This window comes from Malaclemys terrapin, chromosome 2 (genome assembly GCF_027887155.1).
Source record: "Malaclemys terrapin pileata isolate rMalTer1 chromosome 2, rMalTer1.hap1, whole genome shotgun sequence".
NCBI classification, from domain to species: Eukaryota; Metazoa; Chordata; order Testudines; family Emydidae; genus Malaclemys; species Malaclemys terrapin.
Window position 1 is genome coordinate 199062448 of NC_071506.1, and position 14544 is coordinate 199076991.

Below are 14544 nucleotides of genomic sequence, written 5' to 3' on the forward strand. Positions count from 1 at the left end.
ACAAATGAAGATGCTGTGGCACTGGCAGTGAGGTTCACCTGCTCCACAGTTAGGCCCTCAAATAGCTGGTCAGAATTTAAATAATGTTGAGCACCCAACAGCTCCCCTTAACTTCCGCAGGAACTGCTGGCTGCTCAGTACTTTTGAAAATCTGCCCACTGGAGCTGACTTTTAGCCCCCTGGTTTTGAAAATGTCCTAAGTGCCTAAACAGGGCAAATATTAGGATAAACTTCCGATTGGTATTTGATCTTATTCATGTGCCTAAATCACACAACTACCTAATCTGATGGATTCATAGATATTGTTTTCAGGCCAGAAAGGACCATTAGATCAGCCAGTTTGACTTCCTGCATAACACAAGCCAGAGAATTTTACCATGACACTTGTAATGAGTACAATAATTTGAGTTTTGATTAAAGCATATCTTAAAGAAAGCAACCACTGCTGTAATCCCTGTTGTTCCTCACCTCATCCCATCCCTACCGCTTTCCCCCAACACATCATATTTAATATTGTAAACTCTTTGAGTATGGAAACACCCTTCTGTAGTGTACAGCAGCCAGCATGCTTTTGGGTGTTGTAAAATTAATAAAAATCATAAAATTATTCCCAACATCTCTCTACACCTTCTGAATGTCACTTATCATGGAAAAGAACTACCCCTTTACAGATGGTTAAAACTCAACCTCTCCCAACCCCAATAATTTCATATAATGAGCCAGCAGACTGGAGGAGCTCATGCTGTATTTAATAATGTATTTATTTCCCCAGTTTTACCTATTTACATTGAAAAAGCTCATTCAAACACTATATGTTAAATTAAATGGTCCAAATTAATCCCTGCTGTGATGCCTGTAGTCAATGGAATTGCACTAAGGACAGTTTTTTGTCCATTGTGTATAGTAATTATTTTCTGAAAATGCTGGAGGATAATGGGAAACCTTTACACTTTTTAAAATAGTTTTATTCCACATAATATAATATTGCCAAGACAAGGAATTAATAAAGGATCTTAGTACACTAATCATGATAACACTGCTTTCATTGAAAAGTTGTTTAGTGAAATAAAGATGTTAAAGCCACATCTAGAGCCGTAGCAAGGTACAAAATTTCTCCTACCTCCCTGAAGGAACTTCATTGGATAAACTATGGCATGGTAACGGTCTATGCTGAGTGAAACCAGAACATAAGTTGAGGCATACAGAAGGACAACCTGAGGTAGAAGAGGAAAAAACAACAACACACTTATAAGCAATTTAAATTACAATGGGTAGAATTCACAAGGGGAACTTAGACTGAGCATTGCAGTGCCTAACTTTTAGGCACCCTGTGTGAAATGTACAGCCCCGAGTTGGACGCCCAGGCTCCCTATACAATGCATGGGGAGAGTTAGGTGTCTAAAAAAGATTCACAAAAGCCAGCACAATAAGTGGAGAGGTTCCTACGCTGCCAATAGGAAATGCTGAGAAGAGGGATGTGGCGTAAGCCCCACCCATCAAAGGGAATTAGCTGCCCATGCCTGGATTTGAATGAAGTGGTTCCCTCCACTTGGGATTCACAGCCATGAATCCTCTTGTGGAGTTAGGCACCTAAACCAGGTCAGTCCTTCCTCAGGAAAGAAATCTGAGGTGGAGGAGCTGCTGCTCCCACCCCATGCCCAATAACAAGAGCACTCAGTTGCAGTATAGGGGGACACAGGTTCAAATCCCCACTGTGTGAGGGGCAAGTCTCTCAAGCTCTCCTGCTGAAGCTGTGCCACTTTCTCTAAAATACTTAAATAGTCATTGGGCCAGAAAGAGAGAGAGACTGACTCTATAACCCAGGGGCTAGGGCACCGACCTGGGATGAGAAGTTCAAGGCTTTACTCCACTAACTATTTAAACTGGCTTCTGAGCACATCTGCTGGACCAGGCCATCAAGGCAGTGTCCACTTCGTGAATCCTCCTTGGGCATAGGTGCAAGTTAGGTGCCAAACTACTAGTGGTGTCAAGACTGAGGCAGTTGTGTGCATGTCCATTGGCAGAAATTTAGGACTCTGCCAGTGGAAATGTAGGCAGCTCATCAGGTATTCTGAAGATCTACATTTTGGTTGAGGCCACTTTAGGGACATAAGTCCCGCTTATGAATTCCCTCCCCTCCCCCCGTATTTCTCAGTATGTGATATTTGGCAAATACTTAGGGCAAGATTCTGCCATCCTTTCTTTGAGTAGTACCTTACTCCATGAGTAGTCACACTGAAATCAATCAGTGAGACTACCTTCTGAGTAAGGTGCTACAGAGTGGTAGAATCTGTCCCTAAGATTCCATTTGGGATGTCCCCATGTGGAATTGTTTTAGATTGAGGAATATGAACACAGTATTTAAGTAGCATACCCTCTTGCAGCTCATTCAGTTATAATTTCCTCTCCTCGTCTCAAAATTTGGCTGCAGTTGGCAAGGTCCAACAATCATAAAATCAGACACGCAATTTGTATTCAAAACAGAAGCCCTATTAAATACCATCATTCTTCATGCTCAAACTTCAATCGCGTGCGGGATTACTAAGAAGATATGGTTGGGCCAGCTAATAAATAACTATTGCTTTTGAGCCTTCTGCCACCCAGACATCCTTACTCGTGAGAATGCAAACCTCACTGTTCAGGATAATTTCTAGAACTGGACCAGATTTTTGCTCCCAATTACATCATTGTGAATTTGAAGTAACAGCACTGATTTCGGTGGAGTTGCTTTGGGTTTACAACAGGCTAAAGTGAGATCAGACTCTGGCTTGCTATTTTTGGACTGAGATTAGAAATAGGTGGGGGGGAGAGAGACACGAAGAGAGAGCTTTTCAAAGACACAAATGTCAGCTAGGCACCCAGCTCCCAGGGAAGATCAATGTGAATTAGGGGTCTCTTTGACATTTTTGATTTTTGCAAAATCTCTCTTGGAGACTAATTACTTTTAAATACTGGTGTTATTGTCATTAAATGGCACTTTTAAAAAGTTCCTATGCTTAGGGAGTAGGAGACAGGGGACTACATACATTTAATGGCTAAGATGCTGGGACAAATTCAGCTCTGATGTAAGCAAATTCAAATCTATTGTCTTGAATGGAATTTGCACCTGCTTACAATTTTCTCCATGACTTTTTCCATTATCTTATCTACCATTTAATATATAAGCAGTTAAACTTTCATGCCTTATTCTTTAAATGCCAGTTTTATTAGCTTCTTTGATGATGATTTAAGGGCTTTTATACAACAATTTAACAAGCACTTAATGTTACAGTACATTGGGATACAAGACTTTGAGCTCTTATCTAGTCAGGGTGTGCAGCTGTGGGTACTAGATATTGAATAGTTTCTGTACCTGCAGGTAGCGAACAACTCTGCAGACAATATCAGGGGCCATGAAATCTCCTGTGAAGCGCCAAATTATATCAGTCAGTATATTTACGAATCCTGTAAAGCAATCTGCAAACGAAAATAAATAAAGATACATTAATGGAAACAAACACATGGCAGTAGTTAGTTTAGTTATTTACTGTTACATCACTTACTTTGTATTGCACCTTTAAATCTCTAAAGACATACCTGTCTACTGAGACAAACAGCCATTTTGTGAACAGTTCAGTGCAGACTGTTAGTCTGGAAATGCACCGAATGGAGACTTTACGTTCTGTTCTTCTTTTAACTTGTTCTCTTAATCTAAAATAAAATCCATTCAATTCATGACAGTATTTGGCACCTAAGTTCCATTTTTAGGCACCACTGAGATCCACAAGACTCCCACTCAGCTATCACCTAGCCCCTAGGTGCTTAAATCTTTCTCAGGCCTAAGTTTTTGCACTAAGAGTTCCTTTGATACCTATGTTTCTGCCTCTGGGCATGCCCACTTCAACCTCACTCTAGGCACCTAGACTCCTATTTCTCACTGAAGCACCAGAACGATTCCTAAATTGGGGAAGATAGGTGTTTCAGACATGCCAAACCCGTGAAAAAAAACCCAGAAATTGGGCTTGTTTTTGGCTTAATTTGCTTGAGTTGCTTGTTGGCTAGTTTTTGGATTGTAGCTTGTTGCTTGTAGCTTGTTGCTTCTTTTTTTATCAGCTCCCAGCAAGCAGGGGCAAGGGGTAAGTAGAGGCAAGGGGAGAGAGAGTCAGGGGTGCCCAGTGGGCCCACCATAGTCCCAGACTGCATACGGGGGGGATCTAGTCACAGAGTGTTTGGGGTTCTTAGGGATTGGCTTGTTTTGGCCTTGTTTTGAAATGGGATTAGCTTGATTTTTGTCTTATTGTGGAAGTTGGGGTGCTTATTTACCACGTGAAAGCTCACAACTGTGAGGTGTTTAGCTGTCTGAGTCGTGGTGAGGGGAGTGTGTGTGTGTGTATGTGTGTGTGGGGGGGTTAATGAGTAGGCATGCTCAGAGGGAGCCTACCAGATTGAGCCCCCCAGCTGAGTTCACACAAAACAGTTTCAGGGCGGGGCGGGGAGATGAGGAAGTAAACTCAATCTAACCAAGACCAGCTCTGGCTTTTTTGCCACCCCAAGCAAAAAACAAAACAAAACAAATCAAAAACTTGCGGGGCGGCCAGAGCCAGGCTGCAGGGGGACTCCCTGCATTGCAGACGAGCCCCGGGCAGCGCAGTGCATGCCCCGGCTAGCAGAGGGAGGGATCGGGGGAAGAGAGAAGGGGGGTGGCCAGGGCTTCCTTCAGCGGGGCACTCGCCATGCGGCCCCTCCTGCCACGCCGCCTGCGGGAGGGCTCCGCGCCGCTCCAGTCAGTGGGCAAGGAAGGACGCGGGCTGCCCTGCCGGGCTTGCTGCAGACCTGGCACAGGCTGGGGCAGACAGAGCGCGCAGCCCGCTCCCAGCAGGGCGCTCCCCTCCTCCACGCCACTGCCCCCTACAGGGCGGCCGAAGCGGCCAAGCAAAACAAAGAAAAAGGATTGGAGGGAAGCCGCCCCTTAGAATCTGCCACCCCAAGCACGAGCTTGCTGGTGCCTGGAGCCAGCCCTGAATCTAACTCCCTCTGGTCCAATTAATAATAATAATAATAATAATTCAGTTACTGAAAGTGGAACAACTTCTATAGAAAAGACTAAGGGAGACCCACATCAGAATATCCAGTAGCTCAGTGAGACTTTGTTCAAATCCCTTCACTGCCTCAGGAAGAGTGGGGACTTGAACCAGGGTTCTTCTGCATCTTGGGAATACCCTGCCCACTAGGCTAAAGGGTATGAGGTGAGCTCTTTCCCGGTGACTATTTTATTTTTGGGTCACATACACAATTTAGGCAGCTGAATGCCCTTCTGTCCGGGTGCCTGAAAGTTAGGTGCTGTGACGCTCAGCATTGCAACGCCCAAGTCCTTTTATGGACCCCACCCAAAGTAACTGCTTGCTTTTTGCATACAAAGAAACATAACGTGTTAGTTTCATGTATGAGTAACTGTTAAGGATTAGTATCAGAGGGGTAGCCGTGTTAGTCTGAATCTGTAAAAAACAACAGAGGGTCCTGTGGCACCTTTAAGACTAACAGAAATATTGGAGCATAAGCTTTCGTGGGTGAATGCCCAGTTCATCAGACACATTCACCCACGAAAGCCACGAAAGCTTATGCTCCAATACTTCTGTTAGTCTTAAAGGTGCCACAGGACCCTCTGTTGCTTGTTAAGGATTATTCACCCAGGGTTTGATTCTCAATATGACTATTCACATGCTTACATTGAAGCATGTATTTAAGAGTTTTGATGGATCCTGGACAGAATGTTCAGCACCTTGTAGGAATGAGACCATGATGTTCTGGTTTTGTTACAAATTCCAAAGTAGGCCTAACCCAGAGCATAGTTTCAGTGTGATTTGTAAAGCATTCCTGTGAATGTTTCCCGGTAAATCAAAAAGTCTGGGCCACTTTATGGCTTTGAATTGCATTTGCTTAGTTTTTAAACAGAAATTGGATTCGGTTTTGGTTTTGTAAAAGAAAAGTTTAGGTTATACTAAACCTAAACTGCGATTTTCCAAATATCACTTATCTGCCTTCTCAGAGTTGTTTTGTTTCAGCCATATGGGTCTGGATTTGATCCATCCCTAACTTCCACACATTTTCTATAAATTAGCACTAAAAGATCACATTTGGATAAGGTGTGGGATGTACAGGTATTTATCTCAACAGAACCAAATTCCTAATTGTTTGAGGCTCATCCATCATTACATTTATTGTCCTTTTCATTGTAAAAGAGAAATATCTCTGCAGGAAAACATCTGGGGTGAAATCTTCTGGGGTGAAATCATGCCCCTTCTCTCCATTTAAGTCAATGGGAGTGTCAAGGCTGATTCCCCATTCTGGCACTTTGAGTGCAGAAGGTGGGGGCCCGCAAGGATTTTAAAAATTAATACTGGCCACTCCAGGCTGATATTAAACTCCCAAGGTCATAGCTTCTCTCTGACCTTGGATGGGTAGATGCTGCCACCACCCAAGTGCAACTCCCCCCCCCCCCCCCCATTTTGAGAACCCAGGAAGGAACACTTGGGAATTCCTTCCTGTGGGGTATCCTCAAGCCCTTTCACCCCACTCCCTCCCCTCCCCACCAGGGAAGAGCTGAGAAAGAAAACAAAAAAAATTAGCTGTTGCCACCAGCTAATGAAACAACATATGCACAAACCTCTTAGGGACACAAAAATCCAACCCTGTTCTTAAAAATGGTAAAATTTATTAAAAACAAAAAGAAAGGAAATACATTTGGAACTTAAGCTTTTTGCTAGATCTTAAAAAAAAAAACAATTACAAAAATTAAGCATCAAGATAGCTCTCTTGAGGTTCAGCTTAAAGGTTACAAGCAAAAAAAAAGCATCTGGGCTTAGCACAGATGAGTCCACAAGCCTTACAAAATAAAATAAACATCTTTCTAGACATTTCTGATCTACTTACATATCTGAGTTTCAGATAAGTAGGTTTGAGGTATGAATTAATACTTTTTCATATCTGGTTTTAAAGCTGCTTACAGCATTGCTGCTCTGTGTCTCCGCTCTCCAGAGAACAACAACACACAGACAAAGGGAAGATTTTTTCCCCAATTTTAAAATGTTCTAGCCCTCCCATTGGCTCCTGTGGTCAGGTGCCCACTCCTTTCCTTTTACCCCTGTGTTTTTTTTTAAACTTTACAGGTAAAGCAAGCAGAGAACAGCCACCAAGAGGGACTTTATAGCTAACTGGCTGGATGGGGGTCCATAAAAGCGAGCTCCCACCCCCCCCTTCATTTATCACAGGGAGTTTTGCCATTGATTTTGATTAGGCCATGATTTCACTCCTGGACTAAATATTTTGCAACCAACTCTCTTGTCACCTTAAAGCTAACCTCCTTATGTCTGTTTCTGGTCATGTAGCTCACTGTCACTGATAAATTTATGCCCCAAGCCCTGTTTTTGGAGTAACCCAATGCCAATGCTCATAAAGGAAAGATGGTAGTTTCTCTGTTACCAGCTGAACACATCAACATTCTAAGCAGTTCAGTATTTTATGAAAAGCTTTATACTGAGAGTCAACAAAACTGTGTTATTCCTCATAAACTGCTAAACAGTACTGAGTTCCTGTATTTTTTTTTTAAATGTCCCTCCCTGGAGGACAGGATTTATTTTAAAGTGCTACAACTGCATGCATAAAAGTCACTCTTCAAAGGAAAATGATGCATCACTCCTGAAGCTTTCTACCATGCAAAAAGTTGCTATGGGCAGGTTTCTCTGCAGAAATTGCTCAGTGAACTGGATTCTATTAACTGGATCTAGCTAATGTTTTGACTTCTCTTTTCTGCACATAAGGCATACGTGAAATTAAAATACAAATGTTCTCATTATTGGTGCAAAAAATAAAATGAGACTGTATTCATGACTTTATCTTTCTTTTAATCCTCATAAATTATTTCTGTCCCTGCCTGAATTGTCCTTCCTCCTCCATTTCCATTTTCCCTTGCATCTCTGCTCCCACTCCTTGATGCTTTCCATCCTCCTCCTCTGGTCTAGCTAGGATTCTCTTTTGGAGCCTTTATGGTGAATGCTACTCCTTAAATTAGTGGAAGTGCCATATTTACATAATGTGAAGCATTCACCCAGATGCTTTAATGAATTCTTTCCTGTTGACATATCCCATGATAAAGTCAACTGTGCTTCACAACGTGGTCCTTGTGAAGAAACCCCCATCACCCTTGTCTCTGCTACAGAACCAGCTGGGATTCAATTATTGTGTTTGTATAGCAAGTGGATCTTGTTAACTTGCCATGTAGGGACTATAACCTCCTGACTCTGTCTGTGTGTGGCCTTGGCCTCATACACCTGTAGGGAGTTTACTCAAGACAGCTAGCTCGGGTAGTTGGGAGGGGTGAGCATGCTATGTTATTGGAGTGATTTAGATAATCTACAGATGAGTATCCAAACTTTTGGGTGTTTTCTTGACTAGATTCAGACTTCCAGACACTTTGATGTTTGCCGATGGGTACTGTATATTGGTTCTTTCTATCAGCTAAGGGAATGGATGAACTCTTTGAGCTCATCACCTGTCCTTTTAGGTGCTCAAAGTGTTTTGTTTGAATCTTTATGCAGCACAGCATGTGTGTGATAGAGAGTGTAAATGCATGAGCCTGAATACAATACATAGTGTTCAGTTCAAAGCACCTGTAACCAAATGTAGAGATATGTAGATTCTAAATGTATTGTCTTCTCCTCTAACTTCAGAAACTCTCCCATATAAAACCCAGTTTATTGCCTTCCGGAGATTAGATTTCAGAAATCCTTCTGTCTGGTTTGACCACAGCACACAGGTGACCAGCTCCTTCCCAGATGCCGGAAACCCTACTGCTCCTTCCCCCGAAACAAATCTGAATGTACTAAACATATATAGCTGTGACACAGATTCTGAACCCAAAGGTAAATTGCTCCTACAAATTCCTAGTCACTGATAAATAAACAGAATGCTGGATTATTATAACTACTAGAGTGACTCCTTAAAGAGTGAGGATTTTGTGTTCCTAGAACTTGCCTTCACAGAGATCAGGAACTTGGAAGTCAGCTAATTTCTGCTATAAGGTAGTGGCAGCCAGACTGTGTTTGTATTTGGTAAGCCTTTTTTATTATCTGTATTGCTAGATTGCAGAATCAATGTACTATCCACAGTATGTGTGGCTCTAGGAGCCTACAATATCTAATTTATCTATCTGATCTTCAAGGTTCTCGGCACCATGGTACCAGTGCACACACCATTTAAACAGTTGGCTTCCTTCCAATGAATAGTCTTTTAATTATGTTATAAGTTCAAAGTGCAACTAACCTTTCCTTCCCCAAAACAATGCAATCTGTCCAGACTAGTCAACTTTCACTCACATCTGTGAATGTTTTTTTAATGCCAATATCACCTACCTTCCCTTCTTCAGAGGATCTTATCTGTGTGCCACACACCTTCTGCCTATGTTGCTAGGCAATTGAAACACACTGTAAATAATTATATTGTTTCTGTTTCTCCCCTCAAAGTAGACAAAAAAGTCACAGACTAGTTCTTTTTCCTCTCCTTTTGATGGGAAAAATAATTGCTTACAATTGGTGAATCTGAAAGTATTCCATGACTCATAACAATATGATCTGACTCTGCATATACACAAAGACCAGACAAAATGTTTCCTTTTTAAACAAGAAACTATAATTGCAGTGATGTGGGGGAGGAAGGTTAGTGATTCTATATATTGAGAGGAAAAGAATTTTTGTTTTGTTTTTTAATTGCTTTAAAAAAATCCCATGCAATATTAAATTAACAAATACAAAATCTTAGTGGGAGGGGATGGGTGAACTAGCATCTGCTGTTAGTAAGGACCAAATCCTGGTTGGGTTTCTAAGGTATGTTCCTTTGACTTAAGTGGAATTATTTGGCAAACAAGATTTGGCCTTCTGAGTATGAGGCTTTTTGTTCTTAAAGGACCTGATCCAAAGGGAGCTTAACTCGTTAAAGAAATTTAAACTTTACAAAATGCAACCTTTTTTTAAGAGATTTATTAAAAAGAGACAGAATCACTGGAAAATGGAGGTGTGGAAGATCTTGTCATTTCTAGGAGACATGAAACAAAGCACTGACAATCCAGCTAGAACTTTTATGGCTGGAAAAGATTGCAGGGGCTGAGGCAAAATCTGAAAATAATGGATACCACAGGCCATTTCTGCTCTGTTACAGATTGTGTTCTGTGGAATTAATTTGCATTTTCACTAGTGTAACTGAGAGCAGAATTCGGCCCTAGAGAGTTGTGACTGATGGAGCAACTAAATGCATAAAATGACTACAGAGATTCATGTGGAACAGCTTCCTGAAATGATTAAAGAGAATAGAAAAATGAAAGGGGTGCACACTTCTGAATGCAGATATGCCATTGAAACTAACTAAACAAAATAAAGATAATTCCTTTATCCAGAACAAATGAAGGTAATTAATAGGGCTGTCGATTAATCGCAGTTAACTCACGCGATTAACTAAAAAAAATTAATCGCTATTAAAAATGTTCACTATTAATTGCAGTTTTAATTGCATTGCTAAACAATAGAATACCAACTGAAATTTATTAAATATTTTTGGATGTTTTTCTACATTTTCAAATATATTGATTTCAATTACAACACAGAATACAAAGTGTACACTGTTCACTTGATATTAGTATTTTTGATTACAAATATTTGCACTATAAAAATGATAAATAAAAGAAACAGTATTTTTCAATTCACCTCATACAAGTACTCAAGTGCAATCTCTTTATCGTGAAAGTGCAACTTACAAATGATAAATGCGTTATTCTGTGTTATAAGTGAAATCAATATATTTTAAAATGTAGAAAACATGCAAAATATTTAAATAAATGGTATTCTAATATAGTTTAACAGTGCGATTAATTGCAATTAATTTTTTTAATCACATGACAGTCCTAGTAATCAATAATCTAACATGGGAATACACTTATGCATGGTCATCCTTACTGGGTCAAATTCAACCTTATTATATGGTCAATGGAATTGCTCATGTGATATATCTGGCTCAATATACAGGATGGCTAGAACCAAGGAATGTTCAAAGAGAAAATGGCCTAACACCAGTGGATAGCTCATTCTAAAAACTAATTCAGCACACCATCTTGGTAACAAAAAGGAGGCAGACTCTCTCACCCAGAACAGCTCGATTATTTAATTATCTGTAATGGCATTGCTTTGTGTAGTCACGTCCCCTGAGGACTCTGCAGGACTTTTCTGTTGGAAGCGGGAAGTGGATTTCTATGAAGCCATCACTTTTTTCATATACTGTGCATGGCTATCAGTTACAAATGTAGTTCTGCTTATTGTTGAGAACAGTCCTGCTAAGCCAGACATGGTGACCTACTAGATTTTACTGAGGCTTTCTACTAAGTTGATTTTCTGCACTTGATACCATTTCGTAGTATTATTAAATTACTTTCTATAACATGGAAGTACAGTAAACAGACCATAAAAATGGGTATTTGGGGTAGTTTTATTCATAGCACCAAATTGCATGAGGTAAAACAGCAGCAGGTTTTGTAATGTAAGACAGAGGGCATTTCCTTGTAATGACACAGGGTTTCCCTTAGCTGAGTCTTCTGGGGGTTTCTTTGCATATACATTTTCTTCACCAACCTCGTCCAAAAGGACATTTCTTTCATGAATGTAGGAATCAATAGTTTGTTGTGCCTAGCATGTAAGGGAGGAATATAACTGTGTGATTGCCCTATTGAGCCAATAGGGTTCTACACCCATAAATACTGTGTCTTTGAAACGGCTTGACAGCTTTTCCCAGAACACTGTCTTGCTGGTTAGCTGTTTGTTGCTTTAGAGTCTCTTGATTTATATTTTACAGTTGGCATTTTGTGGCAGAGCTGCCTTCCAGCTTGTTAAAACAGCTGATTTCATTATAACCCTTGAGACCCAGATGGACATAAAGTAAAATGAACTGAGTGCTCTTAAGGTGCTAGATTATCAGACCTGGAGACCAAAGTTTTTCATTTATCCATAGAGTGGGTATAATATAAGCAGTAGCAATGTAAGCTTCCATGTCCCCACCCTCCACACATGCACATCATCTGCTTATGTAGCTCAGAGAACTAGAAGGGCTCCTATGAGAGTTGAAAGGTCTCCATGCTCATCCATTCTTTGGACTGTCTTCTTCACTAACCCTGCTAATAAGGGTGCTAGTATTCCTGGCTTTGGAAGGACCTCTGTGATATGGACTCATCCTTTCCTCTCCATCCCGTCACCTATCAAAACAATTTGATCACTTCTAACCTGGGTAGGATTTGAACGGGTGACCTAGAGTGAAAGACTCCGTATCCCATTAGCAGCCTTCTGAAACATTCGGACAGAACATTGCTATATTCTGCAAAGGATTTTAAAGTCTGTTTTGTTTCTCTTTATTTTCTTCCTCTCCCGGTAACCAATCATTTAATCCTGGTTGCTAGCACTTGAGTTTGCAAAATCTCCCTCCAAACGTCATAATACCATTGCTTAAGCCCTGGCTTTTTATAAGCTAATGGCTAAGGCACCACAAAGCAGCTGGCAGTGCTCTGGCAGCAGCAATAAGTGCTATTTCTCCAGTCGTCATGCTGGACAGCACCACGAGCAGGTGGCAGAAGGGTCACAGACTGTGAATGGAGCCAAGCTGAATTTATTTATTGAAATGTTGATGAGAAACAGATGGAGATATTCATATTTCCTACTAGGTTACTAAGTCCCCAGTTAGGAATGTATTGCTAATAGCAGATGTATTGGCCTCATGGCATGTTGCTCTGAGCTTTCCTTGGAAACCAGCAAAAACATCCACAACAGCTTTGTTGTGGCACAGTGCTACATTAGTGTGTGCACCAGGCAGTATTATTGATGCTGAGTGTGCTCCACTCTTCCCAGAAAAGAACATGCCACCTGTGCCAATAAGATTATAACATAAATACATAATACAAAATGCACTGTAACATGGGTTGTAAAATGGGTGACAGCAGTTTTAATTGCCATGGGATAGCATTTTGGAGCTATTATTCTTGTGCTAAATGCTGTACAAACACACTGAAAGACACGGTCCATGGCTCAAAGATTTTACAGTTTAAAAAGACAGAAGGGTTGGGGAAGGGGTATAACATACAAGAAAGAGATCAGATATTTAAACTTTCATTTATTAATAAACCAATCCCTATCTGTCCCTTACCCCACCATTGGAACACTCAGCAACAGCTCAAAAATTACAACTGGGTGAATAAACCAGCTGTTTTGCCGTATGTACCATGCTTAACCTAGCATTCCACTGATTTAAATGGCTACTAAAACAGTAGCAGTAGAGCAGATGTAGCAGAGGATTAGTAATAAAAGTGATCTTATTAATAGCCCCCCATAACATTCTACATTGTCTATGGTTTTGAGCATATGGTTTTAAGAGTCCTTCAGAAAAGTGGAGCATGTGCCCACATATGCCTGGAAGGATCAGGGTGTGGAATGGAGAGTACTGCCAATGCAAAACTATGCTTCCAAGATCTAGTGTACCAGGAAGCCAGGTAGGAATGCAGAGGCAGGGGACCTTTGCCTCTGAAGGATTTGTAATGATTCACAGATCTGGAATATCCAGTTGCCTGTATGGTGGGAGTGAAGTGGAAACCCACCCACTAGACTGAAAATGTTCAGGGAAACTTCACTTGTTAAAATGGAGTTGCCACTCCCCTACCCTATTTATTTCCATGTAGAGAAGAATGTGGCCCTTCTACTGGGGTGGCCACCAAGACCAAGCAAGCATTTTGACTTTTTTTTTTGTAACTCACAAATATTAGGTGTCAAATTGTTTTAAAGTAACATACAAAATCCAGTTGGGTGCTTATTGAATGAACTTATTGAATGAACAAGAGAGGAGCTTCAGATTCAGAACACATCCACTCAGCAAGTCCTGACATTTTGTGGACTATAGTAAAAGGATCCCCATTTATGGGGTCTTTCAATGTTGATCCAGGCTTTGCAGTGGAAATATAGGTGTACATATCTCTTCTTAACTTTTGTGTTCATATTTTTGCATGCTAAATCAACAGAGTTCTCAATCGTTAGTGTTAGGACAATTTAACCCAAATTCTCTTTCAGGTCATGAGAAGGAAGAAAAGAAAGGAATGGCAAGAGTTACAGAACAGGTACAAAGAACAAAGGCATCAGGGAAATAATCCATCATATTGCAAACTACAGAGGGCCAACTCCTCAGGTGTGCTTATGGGCGTAGTGCCTCTGAAATCACCAGCTGAGGAGTTGGCCCTAAGGTTCTGAACAGATAAATAGAAAACAAAGATGGAGTTCCTCTAATCAAGGATATGGAATTCAGATTAATTTAATTACATTTTCAACATTTTCAGAAATCTCTATCTTCCCTCCTCTAATACACAGTTTATTTTAAGATGCTGCCTAGATTTTTTTTCCAGATTCATTTAAATAGTTTCCTTCCCCAATATTTTACATATTATTTTATTGTCATCCCCAAGTTCCTTCCTAGGCCCTTTCCTGCAAATCAAAATGT

At 40.7% G+C, this 14544-nt stretch overlaps 1 protein-coding gene across 1 annotated transcript in view; it reads right to left on the minus strand.

Moving 5' to 3' along the window:
• Positions 1-14544, minus strand: part of NPSR1 (neuropeptide S receptor 1) — a 106608-nt gene that overhangs the window by 47565 nt on the left and 44499 nt on the right. Inside the window, exons 3-4 of the mRNA XM_054019045.1 lie at positions 3353-3456; positions 1121-1214 (exon numbers count right to left, since the gene is read on the minus strand). Coding sequence (XP_053875020.1) covers positions 1121-1214; positions 3353-3456 — 198 coding nt within the window. The remainder of the gene's footprint in view (positions 1-1120; positions 1215-3352; positions 3457-14544) is intronic.